We start from the raw sequence: 20000 nt of genomic DNA, 5'->3' as shown, positions 1-20000 counted from the left end.
GAGAGAGGAAGTAGAAGAAGAAGGGTGAAGAAAAACAAGACTCTTGTGCTAGTCATCAATGGACAGGGGGGTCATCAATGGACAGGGGGGTTGGTTGAGATGGAGAAGGACACTGGAGAAGAAAAGGGACAGACCTTTGAAAGGTAGACAACATGGTGGTGGTGACCTCATCTCCTCCAGAGTCCCCCTTCCACGAGAGAGAGAGAGAGAAGAGAGAGAGAGAGAGAGAGAGAGAGAGAGAGAGAGAGAGAGAGAAAGCTCTTTTGTGTTACCTGCCACCTCTTTATGGAGGGCCGTTGTTTGTATGAATGCCCAGGCTGAGCCAGCTTTCGTTAAGCACCTTGGTTTCTGAGAAGAACATTCTAGCGGTGGAAAAGAGGACACCATGAATGAGGGGCATACAAGGGTGTGAGAGAGTGTGTGTGAGTGTGTGTGTGTGAGGTGTTTGTAGAGGAGGGAGTATTTGCTTCAGTTCCTCCACTCAGTCAGAGGTGGGCACCACACTCTCCACTCCCCGTGGAAGTTCGTTAGTAGCCGCGTGGAGAGCGGCAGGCTGCATTAGAGACTCCTGCTCTTTGAAATGGAGCCATCTTTGAGCCACAGGCCACAGGTGTGCCTCTCAGATTGATGGCAGGTGTTTTAAAATGGCTGCCAGTGCTCACCACACAGTCTGTAAGTGCGTGTCGCAATGAGAGCTCAGCTCTGGAGATTAAGAGCAGTGTAGCTCTGTGCTAACTATCATTTTTCTCCCCCATCTTGTCCTCAGTGAAGCTCCTACATAATTGTGCTTAAGCGTGATAATCTATTAGAATTACAGCTCCTTTGATTACACTGATAAAAAGCCTCCCTGGTTTGACATGACTGCAAATAATGGCAATAATCTCAATCACACAGCACACACACACACACACACACACACACACACACACACACACACACACACACACACACACACACACACACACAGAGGGGGAGAGAGAGAAAGAGAGCGGGAGAAGGAGAAGGAGAGACAGAGCGAGAGACGCCCACATATTCTTCCACCATTTTGAGAAATGCCCCATTTCTGTCCATAAAGCGGGAGCCCCTGTTGTGCTCTAATGGATGACCGTATGTACTGTACTGTAGGGTGTGGGGAGGAAGGGGCCGGTGGGTGGTTAGGGACACAGCCTGGCTCCATATAGGGGAAGAGAGACTAGGAGCCAGAGACTGATGTGAGACGCGTCGCACAGCCACTCAATAGATTATCCTGTGCAGTGGAGAGCCAGAGAGGGGAACTAGTGATTTGAGTCCAGGACCCGCAGAGAATTTCTTTCACTTTCTTCATTCAATTTCCCTCTCTCTCTCCCTCTCTCTGTCTCTCCCTCTATCTCTCCCTCTCTCTCTCTCCCCCTCTCTCTCTCTCTCCCTATCCCTCTCTCTCTCTCCCTCTCTCTCTCTTTCTCTCTCTCTCTCTTTGCTCGCTCACCCATATAGTCTGCATGAAGTCTCCCGCCTTGTCTTTTTTCCCTCTTTTTTTCTTCTCATGCTATCACTCTCTCTCTCTCTCTTAATCTCTTTTCCGCTCTCTTTCCCACTCTTACTCACACACTCTCTTTCTTTCTCTATTCTCTCTATTCTCTCTCTCTCTCTCTTTTTCTCTGTCGTTGGCTCTCACTGAGTCACTGGTGTAGTCAGTCAGCAGTTGCAGAGCTATCGCTGGGTGGTAAATGTGCTGTGCTCTTTGCATGAGCGCGTGAGCGGGCTAAACTGAGAGAGGCTGTGATTGAGTGCTCCTCTCGGTTTCCTGTGGAGACTTCAGAGGGCAAAGCTGGTGAATATTAACGACTCGAAAAACACAGCAGCCCCTTTGAGGGGGGCAAAGGGTGCTAAACGCTCAGCGCAGGGTTTTTTATTTATTTTTTGTTGCTGTTCTTTAATTCTTCCTTTCATTTTTTGGCAGCCTGTTTTATGAGACAAAAGGGACGGCGCCACACGCGTCTTTGACAGGAGCCAGCCAATCGCAGGCGGCTGTTTTGCGCTCCCTCGTCGCACGGGTGTCGGCTATTTTGAGGGACGTGTCACCTGAATGGCACGACCGGGTGTTCCGAATGTGCCGCCTACCCACAATGCCCTCAAAGTGAACATCTGTGCCTCTCCGCAGCGAACAAGACTCATTACGCCCTGCCAATGAAGGCTGTCACCGCAAACGTGTCGCCCTAGGATTCTGCTGACACCAGACTTTGTGCACACATTAGAAAGAAAACTGAAGTAAAAAGAGAACAGAAGCAGTGGATATGACAAGTGAATTAAATGAGCAGCAAGCTCTGTTTATTAACAGCATCTGCCAAGGCAATACTTCTTAATACCTTTTCTCAGATGACACTTACCCCCAAGCTGAATTGTACCCCTGCATCCCAACACACACACACACACACACACACACACACACACACACACACACACACACACACACACACACACACACACACACAACACCCCAACCATGTCCTCTAATATGATAAATAAGCCATTTGCTTAGAAGGGTTTCCTCACGGGTCCCTTGTGCCCAGCCAGGAAGCCGATTAGTGCATGTTGGGGGTTAAATGGTCGGAGCTCACAGGTCGTGGAGCCGGAGGTACTGGTGGGACGCTATTCTTCAGTGTCAGCTGGGGGTCTGGGGCCTGTAGTCGGTGTCTAAATGTAGGGCTGGTAATCTGGCTTAGTTGATTACATGGAATGCCGGGCTACACCATCTAATTAGAAGTGGGTTCAATGGCGCCATGCATGGCAGGGCTCTTCATGCGCGGTTACCCCACTACCGCCACTGCTGCTGTTGAGGATTATGGCGGTGCTCTCTACTCTACCCAAACCGCTGCTTTCGTTTTTTTGCTTCCTCTCTCTTTCTCTCTCTCTCTCTCTCTCTCTCACCCCCCTCTGCCTCTCTCCGTTCACTTTCACACTTCTCTCTCAGTCTCTCTCTCTCTCTCTCTCTCCTGCTGAGAGGATGGGAGGACAGAGAGAAGGATCAATAGATAGATAGAGGGAGTTGGAGAGAAGGGTAATGCACTGGAAGTGCACCAGCCCGGCGCAGACTGGTTTCAGCATCAGAGGTTTGCCGCTCCACTGGCTACGGGCCTGTTGTCAAGGAGAACGCTGTGGTTTTTTTTAGAAAACAAGACATGGCTCACTTGAGAAGTGTAAAGTTTCCATCAAACTCCTTTCTCTCCAATCTCAGTTGAAATGCTGCACCCCAAAAAGGGCTTGTCAGAATACAGCTTAGAAATGACAGGTCTGTGTCAAATTATTTTGTTTATTGCTCAAGACGTCAACCTGTGCAGATTGCTTCTTGCTATAGATATCTAAACATCTCATTGTCATTGTTTTGGGCTTTTTCACTGTATCTTTTAGTAGTGGGATTGAGTTAGACAGTGACAAAACACACTCAAACATTTTCACTCCCATCTCCATCCCCCCTCATCCACAACATGGCATTCTGTCTGATTCCATATCATCAATTCAAGTCAAGTAGAACTTTACTTGAACTACTGTATATTGGACCTACTCTGTGCTGTACTGTAAGTGTCCAACCCAAGTCCCTTCCTGTCCCCCACAGCTCCACCGACGCCCATCGCTCCCCCAGAGCTGCTGGCCGTGGGTGCCACCTACCTATGGATCAAGCCCAACGCCAACTCCATCATCGGGGACGGACCCATCATGCTAAAGGAGGTGGAGTACCGCACCACCAAGGGCAACTGGGCCGAGACCCACATTGTGGACTCACCCACCTACAAGCTGTGGCATCTGGACCCGGACGTGGAGTACGAGATCAAGGTTCTGCTGACCCGGCCAGGAGAGGGCGGCACGGGACCGCCTGGGCCACCCCTGGTCACCCGCACCAAGTGTGCTGGTGAGTACTGCTGACATTTTATCATCTCAACACACGTGTGTCCAAACGCTCTATACTGCGGACATTTTATCCTCTGAACATACATGAATGTTCATTTTTAGTTGGTGTGTTTATTCAGTTCTAAGATAACATTTGGTGGCAGCAATGCATCGAAGCTTGGCCAAATCAAGTATTTTTTTTAAATACAATTCTGATACCTTTATTTTGCCAATTTTTGAAGGCAAGACATGTAGCAAGACATGTAGCCTCCACTGAATTATGAAGTCAGCTGTCGATATCTGCTTAAAGTCTCCCGACATTAAATAAACAGAAGATGCCCTTCAGCATTGCTATCTTGCTAGGCTGTCTTAAACAGAGTTAATAGCTGCTACCTTGATGCTACCTTGATGCCTGTTCTGGCAGGTGACTCAATTGAACAATTGAAGGCAGCGAGGTCGCTGGTGGACTCAAAGAAATAATATCGGAGATAGCATTTTATTTTTCTGTCACTGAGAACATGTACATTAAGCTAGATGTTCTTAGAAAGAATTAGCTGTATTCTTTAATGCAATGAGATTGTAAACTAACCACCCCAGAGTGCTAGGTATCCATGGCGATTCTTTTGTGTTTGTATTGTACATTTAAGGGAGATTGAAGGCTTAGATGGTGGCTAAGTCTATGAGAAGTTAGAAAGAATGGCTAAGCTGGCTAACTGTACGATTGTGAGAAGGGCTGTGAGCTGCAACAATTTGAAACTGGGTTAACTTGGGAGACTTTTTTTCCCACGATGGAGAGGAGAAAGTAGGATGAAGTGAAATCCAATCCAACGGGAATGATGCTTCGACATGCACCACGGGACTAACACAATCTCTGTTACACACACACACACACACATACACACACACACACACGCACACACACACACACACGCACACACACACACACACACACACACACACACACACACACACACACACACACACACACACAGAGCCATATCACAATCAGCAGCCAAAGTTTTGTTCAGCAAACCATCTGAAATCGCAGCTCCTCCAGATCCTGGACAGCGCCGCCAAGGAGCCCCCCCCCGAGACCGGGACGCCTTCCAATTAAAACACACTTGGTGGTGGGGAGCTGCTGTGAAATTAGGGATGATGATGATGATAATTGTGACTGTTAAATCGCGTAGGAAGTAGAGCGAAAGTGAAGGTGGAAAGAGGACAGGAAGTTGTGTGTGTGTGTGTGTGTGTGTGTGTGTGTGTGTGTGTGTGTGTGTGTGTGTGTGTGTGTACCTGGAGGATTGCAGGTAGACAGGTAGAGTCATCATAGCATTGCTGGTGGGGGCTGGGGCTGGGCGTTGCAATTTTCACTTGCAATTATTAACGCAGTGGGTACGGCATGGCGGCGTCTGAGGCAAGCCACAGCTGATTTGATAAAGTGACAGCTAATCAGATGAGATGTGCGGCGAGGGCGAGGGGGCAGGCTGGTGCGCGCCGGCGGATGGGGACGCTAATTGAGGGGAGCAGATGAGCATTCCGCGGGAAGAGCGTGTGATCCAGGTGAGCGGCGTGATGAAGGAGCCAGGTCTGACAGAGCTGACACCGCGGGGAGGCTTCACTGATCTGGAGCTTCATCTCTTCTCCCCTCCTCTCCTTTCTGCTCCTCTCCCCTCTTCTCTTCTCCTCCCCTGTCCCCTTCTCTCTTTTCCCCTTCTCTCTTCTCCTCTCCCCTATTCACCCTTCCTCTCCTCTCCTTTCCTCTCCTCTCTTCTTTTCTTCCCTCCTCTCCTCTCCCCTCTTCACCCCTCCTCTCCCCTCTCTCCTCTCCTTTCCCCTCCCCTCCTCTCCTCTCTTCTCCTCTCCCCTCTTCTCCTCTCCTCCCCTATCCCCTTCTCTCTTTCTCCCTTCTCTTTTCTCCTCTCCCCTCTTCTCCTCTCCCCTCCTCTCCTCTTCTCTCTTCTCCTCTCCTCTCTCCTCTTCTCCCCCCTCTCCTCTCTTCTCTTTTCATCTCCTCTCCCCTCCTCTCCTCTCCTCCTCTTCTCTTCCTCTCTTCGGCTCATCTGCTACTGCATCTCATTCCCTCCTCCTCTACTCCCTCGTCCCTCTCTCTCTCTCTCTCTTTCTTTCTCTTTCTTTCTCCCTCTACCACACCACTGGTTTCGGTGGTTCGATTAATGTCACATCATTCACATTTATATACTTATATATGTATATACATACACATACACTCACACAGATAGACATGCGCACCCACACACACACACACACACACACACACACACACACACACACACACACACACACACACACACACACACACACACACACATACGCACACAGATCGACATGCACACACACACGCACACACACACACTCTAAAATACTTCTGCTTCCCCTGCCTGATCCACTGCCTTCATTTCCAATATACTGCTGATGAACAGGAAAAAAAAATAACGTTGTCAGGCATTTTTCTGGATACGAAACTTTAAAAGTAATTTAGAAGAGCAGGCAAGCAAAAGAAATGAAATTGGAGGAAAAGAACCCTGCATTTGAATAGAGATTGCTGTGACCTCCTCTGACCTAGCGTTGCTGAGGGTGGTCAGGTCGGTATGTACGGCGGCATTTCCATCTGTTTTAACAGCACCTGCACACGCCTCTGTATGTGTGCTATTATGCCCGTGTTTTGCAGTGCAGCTCTGCGCCTGGGGACTACGCATGCTGTGGTGGCTCACTCCGTGTCGTTATGCAGGGGGCTTTAGGGAGCGTGCGAGAGTGAGAATCATGTGCTAATTCTATAGCTGGGAGCAGACGTGTAGGTAGCAGGAGATGCTTCCCTAGACCCCCACCCCCATCTCCTTGGAGTCTCCAACCCTCCCCTGCCTCCCTCTCCACCCCCACATCCTCCCCATGCTGAGCCCCCAGATCGTGTGCCTGCCTCCCCGCCTGACAGCCTCCATGCACACTTAGGCCTTCCCAATTATGGATTTGGTATTCCGACACTGCAGTGATTCACATTATGCTAATTCCACACCAGCACGCACACACACACACACACACACACACACACACACACACACACAGACACACACACACATACACATAGGCATACACACAGACACACAGACACACAGACACACACACACACACACACTCTGACACAGCTTACTCATCATCATAAAAGTACCTCCTCCTCGCGCCCATACCTGCAGGCGGTGGGGTTCATTACGAGCGCGCAGTACGGCCACGGATGCACCGCTGCTCGCTTGGCTTCACATTAGCCTCGGTCGGCGCTAACATTAATAGCGCAAGGGGAAAAAAGCTCCACCTGAAGGATATATAATATAATTTGATGCGAACATGCAGCAATCAATTTGATCACTCTGAGCCAGGGGTTTGGAGATAGCAAGCGTGTAATATCTGCAAAGCATGAACAGAGTAATGTCTTTGACAGGAGGTAATAGCAAATGGCATTATAGAAGCAGTAGGTGCTATCGCATTACCCAGCTAGCAAGTACAGTATAGCCCAGCAGGCTTGTTTTGCATTCCATGCCACGGATGTTATGAATGTGGGAAGCTGGAGTTCAAACTGCATGAGTCTGAAAGAGTCTGACAGAGAGGCTGGAGCTGAAGCCAGACTACTGTGTTGGGGAGTAGTTGCTAATGTGTAGCTGGATGCGCTAGCTGGCCTTTTCTTTCACCTCCAAGACCATTAAATAAAGCAAACAAGAGTCATGGCATCTGAAATGGCGCAGCATCAGAAATCCACACTGCCGACAATGTACAGGCCAGATGCCGGAAAGCGAGCCAAATGTTTACCACAGTCGCATGTTTTCGCATGTAAGCACCTGTGTCCTTCCGTGTCTGGACTAGCGATCGATATGAGAGCAGCTGTCTGCTTTCATCAGATCAGGCTTGGGTAGGCACCGGGGTGGCCTGGTGCCATGAGGTGAGGTCAGGGTGTGTGTGTGTGTGTGTGTCTGTGTGTATCTGTGTGTGTGTGCGTGTGTGTGTGCGTGTGTGTGTGGTGGTGGTGATGGTTAGGGTGTGCGTGAAGGTGAGGTGTGTGTGTGTGTGTGGGGGGGGGGACACAGAGGTGAGGGGTGCGGGGCAGCTGAACATGTGTTTCTCAAGTGGAGCTGCTGTTCACCTGTCAGACCCGCTGCACGGCTGCTAGCAGATTGGAGCAGGCAGGTGTGGCAGTGGCGGCAGTGGCAGCACTCAGGTGTGGCCCTAGCTGTAGGCGAGAGGTGACATGTGTGTATGTGTGTGTGTGTGTGTGTGTGAGAGAGTGTGTGTGTGTGTGTGTGTGTGTGTGTGAGTGTGTGTGGAAGTACAGTCACAGACTTTAAGATGCTTGCACACACACATGCTGCTGTTGTTCTCAGAGAAAGCTCTCCTCACCCAGACCACCCAGGCTTCTCCCCTAAGCACAGACCATTTATCTCCACATAATCTTCCACAAGTCTCCACGGACATTATCTCCCTGTTAAGCAAAAGCATTAAAATGAAGGAGAAGAATTGGGGCAAAGTGAGATCTCAGATAATAGATGATAACGTTGAGGGGGTGGGGGGGGGTTATGGGGGGCCTGTTTGTTATAAGTTTGAACCTTTTAACCCACCCCACAGCACAAACCCATCCACATGCTCCCCTCTCAGCAGGGCTGATTTTGGGCGGGTGGACGATGGATGGACTGGAGATTCTGTGTGTGAGTGTGAGTTTGTCCGCTACGCTAAATGGATGTTCATTTTCCAGGCCAAGGCTGATTTGGGCTGCCGGTTATTAACGGTGGGAGCAGCGTGGCGCGAGGGTGCTGGGCTCTCCGTCAAAACGCCTGCCACGATTAATCTCTCGCCGCCCTCGTCTCAGGATGACACCCCCCCCCCCCATCCACCCCCCACCCCGTTTAAACGCCCACCGCCGATCACACTTGTTAGGAGGTGGACTTAAGATCCCCTAATCCATTTTTCCTCCGCGTGAGTGATCTATAGACTGCAGCCCTCCACCTGACTCTCTCCCAAACCGGATTTATTATTATTATCTTTCCCCACAGTTTACCATAAATCTCCCCTCCACATCCCCACACCCTCCCGCTCCGACCCCCACTTGGAAGATGAAGGTGATAGTGTGCTAATGCTGTGTGTAACTCTTTGTGTCTGTGCTTGTTTATCAGCATAATCTAGTAGTGTGTGAGTGTGAGTGTGAGTGTGAGTGTGTGTGTGTGTGTGTGTGTGTGTGTGTGTGTGTGTGTGTGTGTGTGTGTGTGTGTGTGTGTGTGTGTGTGTGTGCGTGTTTGTTTGTTGTTTGTGTCGCCTCCTGGCATGTTCACTCTCACCTGCTGACACCCCCCCAGACACACACACACACACACACACACACACACACACATACACACACACACACACATACTCCAGAGTCCTCTGAGTGATTTTCACCTGGGTAATGCTGGATTCATGACAGATTTGTGTTTTTGGCACCTCTTATGCATTATCAGGGCGTTTCATTACATCTCCTGTCACGGCCCCCACCCCGCCACAACTAATACAGGGGTGCATCCCTTCAAAATGTTGTTTCAAGAGCAGCATTCTTCACCTTCTCTATTTCAAACGACATTTACACACAGCCTACCGAAGACATTCTCATTAAAATGCGGTATTATCATGTAGAAAACCCATTTGTGTACGGTACTATATGAATTAAGAGCTTGTTTGAGAGATGTTGTGTCGGGATAGTGGCCAGATGGAATTTGATGGTGCTGAACGCTAGCGGGTGTGGGTGTGGGTGTGTTTACAGTGGCATGTGTCCTGATGGGATCATCATCTCTGTGTTGTGGAGGGCCAGGGGACAGATTAAAGGCGTCCCACCTCACTGATCTCCCCTTATAGGAAACTCTGCCCGGGCAACAGATGATTTTTCAGATGCTACCACCAACCCAGCCTCCTCTGTTACTATGGCCTCTCATCATACTTCTTTCCTCTCTCATTCTCTCTCATTCTCTCTCTCATTTTCTCTCTCTCTCTCTATCTCTTTCTTACTTTCACTCCTTCTCTTATTCACTGGGTACTTATCATGCTTAAGGGACAGACAGGGACTTTTGGGGCAGGAGGTAAAACAATAAGAACTGAAATAAAAATCCTCTGATCATCTGCTGGATGAGCAATCCTTTTAAAATGTTCTTCCTCTTAAATTACCTCCCGTGTAGAGTTAATTGGTTGAGTGTTTATGCCAGAGAGTCTAATGTGTCTCCTGGCTTATGTTCCGATTCCTAAAAAAAAAATACCCCTAAAACCCTCCAGATGAAGATGACAGCATTTTTTTTGTCATCGCTGTAGACCTCTGGGTAAAGATGCAACGCGTTTTGGCCTACATGTAATTGTTCCAAAAACAAGGCTTCAGCCAACTAACTAAAAAGTAAATAGAAATACAATCATATATAAGTTAGTTACATTGTCTGTATTGTGCTGTTTGTGAGAGGGGTTGCACATTTTACACAAATCTAACACATACAGTAGCCTACCTGTAGATGACAAAAGAAAGACATTTAAGGCATATAACAGGCATGCACACTCATCAGGTTTAGCCATTTGTCCTTTACATTTTACCTTTTTCTGCACTGGAGCCGTAGTGGGCTGTGTGTGGGATGTTTTTTATATATTTCAAGTAGCGTCATTACAATGAATGGCCTGAAAAAACAGGCCTCTACAGCGTGGAAGTCCTAGACCGGCTGATGGGCTTTTATCTTTGGCTCAATGCAAATGACTTCGCCCCTCTCTCCAAAAAAAATGAGAGAGCATATCACTGCCAGTCCCCAGTCTATTGTGAGGTGTGGGGCACCTCTTCAGATGAAGTCAGCAGACTTGAATAGCACCATGGGCAGATAAAAGCCCCCCTTACCCCCCTCCTGCCTTTCACCCTGTTTTAGGAGCTTTTGGAGTTCCAAGTGTACTTGAGGCCAAAACAGCCCTGGAGTGGGCAAGAGGAGGAGGAGAAGAGGAGGTGTGTGAACAGGACCGGAGCTGGCCGCTAACGCTAACTCAGACGGCTAGTTTTTGTTCACCCTATCTCTCCCTCCACCCCCCTCTCTCTCTCTCCATCTCTCTCGCTCACTCTCTGCTCCCCCTCTCTATTCTCACTCGTCCTGACAGGCGGTGGAAAGGTGTTGAATTATGCACAGGGGGCAGGTTCCGTGACACCTTGGCGTGTGTAGCCTCCTTCTGAGGTGTTTGTTTGTGCGCCTGTGGTCGCTCCTCAGAGGGAGGGAAAGAAACTTTCCCTTTGTGATGTCTTTCACTGCTGTCTGCTGGAAACAGAAGGAAAGAGGGAGACACATCATGTTGTGGCTTTTATTTTCTCTCCGAGAGAGAGAGTGTTTGTGTGTGTGTGTGTGTGTGTGTGTGTGTGTGTCTATGTAAGAGAAAGACAGAGAAAGAGAGGGCGTGACTATGTGTATGAGAACAAGTTTGTGTGAATTTGATTGTGTATATGCATGTACAGTATGTGTGTGTGTGTGTATTTTTCCTCATCAGAGGATGAGTCCTCTGTCTGACTAGTGACTAGCAGGGAACACAATCAGAACTGTGCTAAAAGACCAGCGGTGTCTGTCGGTGGCATTTAGTGGCTGCTGATCTTTTTTTTTTGTCTGGTCTGATTGACGCCCTATTCTTATCTCTTCATGTCTTTGCATCTGCTATTGTCTGGCCTGTCAACTCACAAAGATATTTTTTCCTTGGTTGTTGTTGTGCGAAGTCTGTTCACCTACCAATACATATGTTATTTGCCATGTGACGTTTTCCTGTTTATCGGATAACGATACCTCTCAGATAGTGTCATTTATGCATTTTTAAACATTAATCACATTTTTTTTAAAGGAATGTCTTCCGACGTGGGCATTTGAATGAGGATTTGATGTGGGCTGATTGGATTGGATGAGTGGCAGCAATTGAATGAAGGAGATTAAGTTGATGTGCTTCATGAAAAACAAAATAAGCCTTTTTCCATCCTCAATAACATGGGGAATAATAATTCCTGTGCATGGTCGATAACATTCCCCCTTTTCATATTTCCATTTAGTTATTTTATTGTAAGTCATAGCTTGGTTACATTTGGGAACAGTTTAAAAGGGGAATCATGCAAAAAAGATAAATGTTATCAAGAAAATGCATTTTGATAGCAATCTGACCTGGCAGTCTGACAAATAAAAGATGACAAAAGAATGAATGTCTTTGCTCAAATCAAATCAAGTCTTATGCTAAGTCAGATTCTCACTTCAATCTTTGTATTCCTTTGAAAAGTCGTTTTGCTTAAAAAAAACTGTCATAATTCATTACTGATTGTTAAAGTGGAATCATTTTGACATTAATGTCTCAGAGGGTTGAACCAACATTTAAGATGGATAAATCAATGATGTTTACTACAGGAGATACACAATCCAAAGCTTTTTAGATTAAATACCACTATCTGTCCTGGGGAACTCTGCCGTCATTAAAAATGTATGGCACCTCAGATTTCAGCACCCCTTGCAAAAGCAATTGTTCCTGGAATCCAGTGATTGGTTGCCGCAGTTTTACCTCTTCTTGTGTGTCCACTCCACAATCTCATGCTACTGTTACGAGATGTCCAGGTACTTCTGAGAATAGGATCTTTACTGCAAGAAAAACAACAATTATGTCTCAACACCATTTTCAGGATCAATCATTTTCAAGATCAGTGCTACACAATGTTCCACTAATTCTTCTTTCTGAGGAAAGGCTCTTGGTGTCTAAATGTGTTTCTCACAGTCAACACTAATGTGCTTTTCACACTAAAAGTATTTAGAAATGGAGGCAGCAGTAAAAAAAAAATCCTTTGGAAGCATATTCATTAAGCAATTTAAAATTTAGATTGAAGGCATTGGCGATATAACATCCATTTGGGAATGGGAAATGGAGCATCCTCGTGCTATAGCTGGGGGTCTGGGCTAATGAACTGAGGAGGATTTGGAGGTTTGAGAGCAAAAATATCCTGGAGGACAGAGGCACACAAGCGCCGCCTCCGCTGGGCCAGCTGCCGTCGTCTCCTACTGCGTTCGCTCGGTATTTCAGAACTGGCTTCCAACATGCTGCCCATGTAACATATTTATTTTCAATGGGCTATATCTCCATAGTGCAAAGAAAAATGTATATGTTCATAGTGTATAGTGCACATACACACACACACACACATATATACACACACACACACACACACACCCACAAAACCTTGTCCTGGGTATTGGCCTGTTGGTATATGTGTGTTCATATGCACTGTATGCATTTGTAAAATTGTGTATCAGGCAGTTCATTCAAGGATTTAAAGTAACAAAAATGAGACAGTGTATACTAGATGATGACACACTGTGTCTCTCAGTGAACTCGAGGACAGGATGCCAGCTCCAGTAATGATTCTGGAAATCAGACGGTGATGAAGACATGATAGGAGACAGCCGTGCGCTACCCGGTGTGTCCGACCTCAATGAGCTTTTCAAGTAGGCAGAAGCCAGCCACAAACAAATGAAGAGAGACCTTCCTGGGGAGTGGAGGTTTTTTTTTTCTTTCTTTTTTTCTTCCCTCCATTTTGGAGACCTGTGTCTTCAAACAGAAGAGAGTCCAGCTCTCGCCAGCTTTGTCCGGGGAGCCATCAGGATCCAATTTTGGCTTTATTAGGGGGCCTGAATAGGCAGGCGAGCAGAGTGGAGTCGGGAGAGAGAGTCTCATTGAGGCCGAGTCCTTGCCATGCTAAATGGGTTAATTTACTCTGAAATCGGCTACATCAATAACATGATGTTATCTTTGGCCCCTCTGCAGTGTCCAGGCCATTGAGGCCATTATGACTATACCTCAATTAAATAATGGGGGGACTCTACACTTCGAATTCTCATTTTAGCTGCGTGTGTGTTTTGTGCGTATGTATGCGTATGTGTGTATAGATTTTTGATTCTCATTTCATGCCTGTCTGAACATCCTCTTAAGTTGCTTTGTGATTTTGTGAAGACAGGGTAGGGTATTTTTCCCCCTTCCTTTTTGTACGTGTATTTATTTTGTTTAACAAGTCAACATTGTGCTCCCTGCTTTGATGTTTATCTGGAGGAAGATCTCTCTCCGTGAATGGCTCCATCAGTGCAAAAATAACGGGCAGAACCATATGCAAAGCAGCCTACGCTGCACCACACAGCGGGTGCTAGTGGTAATAAGCGAAGGGGGCTGCTGGGATGTTTGGGCGGACGAGCCCATCAAACAGGGCGCTGCATTAAGGGAATAACTAGTACTTAATTGCTGGATTTCATAATTGCCTTTCGGTGAATTGTTTCCAGGCAACCTTTCTTTTAACACAATCATCTCAATTTTAGCGCGGCCAGCCAAAGGGGCCCTTCGGTGTGAGCGAGGGCTCCGGGAGAAGTGCCGTGTTAAATGGGGAGAAGAAAAAAAAGGCCATTTTGGCTCACCGCTCGCCTGATGAATAATGGCCAGTGAAAGACACTCACAGGGTCAGTTGCTAAAGGTGATGGAGGAGGTGGAGGTGGTGCGGGTGAGGTTAATGGTGGTTGTGGGGGTGTTAGTGGTGGTGGGCAGACTGCTGCTGGTGCTGTGGCTCATTTGGTGGTTTGTTGTAATATTGAGAGCAGAGCTGAAAGACAGGTGGAGCACGGCAAATGCAGAGGGAAGTATCATTGACGGAGAAAATGGCTGTGCAGCCTGTGCTGTGTTTTCCTCTGCAAAATCAAATACTGGACATGGAGCTTGTAGTCACTGTCAGTATGATGCTTCCCTCTTTCATAGAACTGCATCACAGTGACATACTATTGTTTATATATGTTTATATCCACACTTTTCCCCAGACTTCACACAATGCATGACAGTCCATATTACTGTTGAGTTAGGGTTGTACTCTGTGCTTCAAAACACAATGATTTGATGAGGCTGGATACAAAAAATCTTTGCATGATAATAGTACTGAACTACTGAAGGATTTCACCTACTGTCAATGATATAATCAAACAATAATATGTCACTGTGAACCCTCAATAGCTAGGGTGTGTCTTGATATTTGACAGTAAATTAATACTAAGTTAGTTATTTGCAATCTTTCAGCCCCTACACAAATGATAACTTTGTGGGCGATAATCGTAATAGATAATGGTTGATAATAGGCTTGCTGAAGACGGTGAATGTCATAACAGTTGCCTTGGAGACTTGAAGATATTCAGTGGATTCGTGATCCGTGCATAATAAAGCACTGCTTGGCCTTTACGGTGGGAGTTATTTTAAATAAAAACGACAGAACCACAGTGCGCACTGGGGTGGAATTACAATATCCTAACCTTTGTGCCTTTTGATTAAAATGTCAATTAAAATTTATGTTGAGAAGAATGTGCCAGTAGGCATCAGGGCCACAGCATTGGTTGTCTCCACATATGACTTCTCCTAGAATAATTAAAAAGAATGACATTCCCTGAGAATGGCATGTCAGCTCTTTTCGGTCCCATTGTCTCTTCAGTTCTCATATTTGAAATTAAAATGAACAAGATATCATCATAATTTAGAGAGCATTTTGCAATTTTTCCATTGTTCTTTGCTTGAACACATTGGAATGCTCATTAGAGAATTAATTTGTAGATGTGCCCGTTATTGTGTTTAGTTCCCAATGTAGACCATCTTTGGTATTTGCAAATGAGGTGTCAAATTAAAGGTTGGTTTTAAGTAGCCATTTTTCCAGATGTTATTAAATATTTAAAACATTTATTAAATATTCAGTTTTCAACTCATTTTGGAAACATTTATGTTACCCCAGTCCTTCAGACCAGAGAATTTCTAATAGGAGCCAACGGCCCACCCTGTAAAATACCGAAAGGACAAAGGTATTTGTTTGTTTCACTTTTGATGGAAAACCCACACTGTAGTTGTGGAAACTACAATAAAATGTCAAGTTTTTTGATGATAAGCAAGTGACACAAATGCAGCCGTCAAGCCCCATAGACTCCCATTCATTTGCAACCATCCCTAGGAGAACTACTGGTGAACTGCACCCAGTTTGGATAGAATGGCAGTCAATAGGGAGTGAACAGGCTCTCCGTAAACACGCTCTGTTCACTCCGATTCAGACGAGGAAGAGGAAGCTACAACATTTTTAACACTGATTTAAAGGTATAACTAGCATCAAAATGTATTTTGTGGTTGATCCATTTGTGAGCTTGACAAACTAACTAACTCCACCATACTTCCATTTCCAAAATGTACGCAGTCATCACTGTCTACAAACTGAAAAAAGGGTCTATTATCATTCAAAGATAGCTTGTTAGAATACAGGTACATTTCCATTATAAGTGTACATTTTACAGCATCACAACCTGGCTTTATTTTTGCTAATGGACATGTCCAGTGATATAATATAATTGAATATAATACATTTAAGAGTGATGTAATATTTTAGATAAGAAACCATATCCATACATCATGCATCGACACCCATACATCTATGATAGATCATCCATACTGTATAATAATGTGTGAAATATGCCGTTTAGTATAGAGCAATCAAATGAAATGGACTGAATTGAAGTCTTCCGACCTTTAGCTAGCCTTTATGACACGTCACAACGCCAGCTGATACCACATCAACAGTGACATGAGATCCTGTTCTGTCCAGAGATTCCTCACAGTTCATTTGCTTCATTCAGGTCACTGGGCCTTGAGGCCTGTCAGTAAGTTTGATAACAGGTGTGAACAAGGTAATTTTGTGGATTTTGTGGATGTAAGTGACATTTACACATGATCTGAACCAGGTGAGGTGTTTTTATTTTATTTTTGACAAAATGATACTTACAGCATCTAAGTAGTCTTGAGATTAAATTGGGTTCAGCTTTTTAACACAAATACATTGATATGCACTTTAGGTAAAATAAACAGAAACTGTGAAAGGGACCCACAAGGGTATTCAGAAACACACACACACACACACACACACACACACACACACACACACACACACACACACACACACACACACAAATACACTTGCACATACACAGACAAACAAGACTCTTCAGACCTCATAGTTGGTTCCACTCAAATCTTCTTCAACAACTGATTGTTTACATACACGGACCCATGCAATGTGCAAAACGCACACACACACACACACACACACACACACACACACACACACACACACACACTCCATGAATGTCCATTGTGGGCGCTCGGAGAGAGAGAGAAGGGCATTGAGATCTCCGTCACCGCCATGTGATGCATCATGATCCTCATTGTAAGAACTTATCACAGGAGCGGAAAGCAGCGGCATAGAGAGAGCGAGAGAGAAAGAAGGAGAGAGGGAGAGTTAAAGAGAGAGAGAGAGAGAAGGAGAGGGAGAGAGTTGTTTTCCTGCAGTGTTGCTAAATTATTGGAATGAGAGCAGGTCTGATTGATTCTGAGGGAACGGGTGATTGCTTTCTCAGACAGGCGCTCGGGCGGAAGGGAGGGAGCATAATAACCAGAAGGATCTCTTGATACAGGCACTCCTTTATGGGGCGTGTGTGTGTGTGTGTGTGTGTGTGTGTGTTTGAGAGAGAGAGAGAGAGAGAGAGAGAAAAGACAGAATGGGAGAAAGGAAGAGGTGTTTGGGATATGAGTAGGTCTTTCACTGATATCAGTCTTCCCCGAGCCTTTAGATTGCTTTCCCTCCTGCCCCCCCGGCCCACCCCACACTACCTCAACCCTTTTTTTGTTTCAAGTGTTCATTCATTTTGGAATGGGGATGCAGGGAGCCTTTTGGCTCTTCCTCACCTCCTCTTTCCCCCCTCTCCTCTCTTTTCCTCTCCTCTCCTCCCTGTTATTATCTCTCCCTCCATCCCCTGCTCAGCTGGGCTTTCTCATCTTAGATCTCAGGCAGCTATCCCCTATCCCCTATCCGCTATCCCCTCACCAAACATCTGGGTCCAAAAGTGGTGACTGTGCTGCCCATTTGAGCAGGAATTGAATCATCCCAGACACCGAACAGCGCTGATGAAAATTGCTGTGGCCCCAGGCCTGAGTAGTGTTTGTACTTATGTACATGTGTATGTACATCTGTGTGTGTGTGTGTGTGTGTGTGTGTGTACAGTATATGTGTGTGTGTGTGTGCATATATGAGAGAGACAGACAGAATCTGTTTAAGGATATGACTGTGTCTGGGGGAATTTTAGGGGTTCACAAATGATGTCAACACAAGTTTAAACATGTGGATGTAGCTGTTCTATTTCCTCAGAGCGCCTTACAGGTAGCCGTGCTCATTGCAATCTGTGGACACACTATCTGTGGATGTAGGAGTTAAGAAAAGAGGTTGTTTTCAGGTTGTTTGTGTTTTTAAAGCTTAAAGTTGAGGCCCCCAGTGTACCTAAGGGCATTTTTAAACTATCGACCTTTTGCTCTGGTGAATGTCTTATTCATTGTTTTGTTTTGGATTTTCGTTAAAGAGAGACAATAATGTCATTTACAGGTCTGTAGTGCAGTGAAATCCATGCCTGGCTTTATTGACTGGGAAAATGAGCTTTCAACCTTTCTTTCTTTCTTTCTTTCTTTCTTTCTTTCTTTCTTTCTTTCATTCTTGTGGTGGCAGTTGGCCACTAGACTGGAGGCCTCTGGGTAATTAAAGCAACATTTGTACGCTGTTCTGCTCCGGCGGGTGGCCTGTCTAATTGCCCTGCGTGTAAACGTGTGACCTGTGTTCAGGAGTGGACGACTAGCCAAGAATATTTAACAGCTAAGAAGTGCACATCACTTTTGACAGCTCCTGCCTGGCTGCTTGTGTGGCAGAATGCTTGTGTGTGTGTGTGTGTGTGTGTGTGTGTGTGTGTGTGTGTGTGTGTGTGTGTGTGTGTGTGTGTGTGTGTGTGTGTGTGTGTGTGTATCAGCAATGGTTTGTTGAGTGTGTCACAAGTGTTGTATTTTATGTATTTGTGTGTTTGTGTGTGTGTGTGTGTGTGTGTGTGTGTGTGTGTGTGCGTGTGTGTGTGTGTGTGTGTGTGTGTGTGTGTGTGTGCGTGTGTGTGTGTACTGTATGTGTGTGTGTGTGTGTGTCAGCATGCCGGCAATGGTTTGTTGAGTGTATCACAATATGTTTGTGTTCTGTGTGTGTGTGTGTGTTTGTGTGTGTTTGTGTGTGTGGTGTGTGTGTGTGTGTGTGTGTGTGTGTGTGTGTGTGTGTGTGTGTGTGTGCGTGTGCGGTTTTGCCACTAAGTGGGCGCCTCTTCAGGAATTCTCATTAATTTGTGCTAGAGTGTGGTTTAGAATTCTTAGTTGTCGTTGCGGCATACGCCTCACTTGTATTCTAAATGTGTAGCTTACTCAGAAAAGGTCAGTGATCCATTTGAGTGTTTCTCGAAAACTTGTTCTAAATGGTGTTTGTCTTTCCTGTTTACTTTAAGCTATTTATGCAGTCATCTCAAAAAGTTGGTGGTAATAACACACGAAGACAAAAGAGGAAGGTCAGATAGTTTCTATCTAATTATTAATTACTGTTGTGACAGCAGGATTATCTTGGATATTGTAATATTCTCCTACTTGTCATTTAACTCGAGATGGAAGATGTGCTTTTGTATTTACCCACCATGTAACAAACAGATTGGAGCTTATCAGTTGCTTGAATAGTGCAGCCACCTCTTGCGTGTCTCAAACAAAAGACCAGTAATGTTTACCACCGACTCCTCAATGTCAATTCATCAAAGTCTTTAAGGGAAACAGCCATTAGCCGTCTGCTGTCTGCAACATACAGATTTGTCTAAATTGAAAGGCAGGCTCCTGTCAGTGGCCTTAGCTGTTGTTATCAGAGTCAGAAAAGATAAAAGGGAGCTTTCCAATCGTTTCCAATTAAGCTCAGCGTTGGGTTTGTGCAATGGCAACCCCCTATAGTATTGTTGCTATTGTAACATTGCAGCCTGTACTGTGACATTGCACCACGAATGCAACAGGATCATCAACAACATCTGAAAAACACTCAAGTCCACAATGCTTGCGTGGCTTTATGCAATTGTGTTTATGTGTAATCTCCTCTGTTATTGCCTGAGGATCCAACTCATCTCATCAGCTAAATTAATGTATCCTATTGTTATGCCTTGATTTGTTTCCACGGAAAATGGTGCATTCTTCAG

General features: G+C 45.9%; 1 protein-coding gene across 1 annotated transcript in view; it reads left to right on the top strand.

Moving 5' to 3' along the window:
• Window positions 1–20000, top strand: part of ptprt (protein tyrosine phosphatase receptor type T) — a 172498-nt gene that overhangs the window by 46548 nt on the left and 105950 nt on the right. Inside the window, exon 7 of the mRNA XM_076268651.1 lies at window positions 3593–3886. Coding sequence (XP_076124766.1) covers window positions 3593–3886 — 294 coding nt within the window. The remainder of the gene's footprint in view (window positions 1–3592; window positions 3887–20000) is intronic.

This window comes from Alosa pseudoharengus, unplaced genomic scaffold, assembly GCF_046254945.1.
Source record: "Alosa pseudoharengus isolate Yale_2024_CS ecotype anadromous, Long Island Sound unplaced genomic scaffold, YU_APseudo_1.1 YU_APseudo_1.1_scf_5, whole genome shotgun sequence".
Lineage (NCBI taxonomy): Eukaryota > Metazoa > Chordata > Actinopteri > Clupeiformes > Clupeidae > Alosa > Alosa pseudoharengus.
This window is presented reverse-complemented; position numbering and strand designations above follow the sequence as displayed.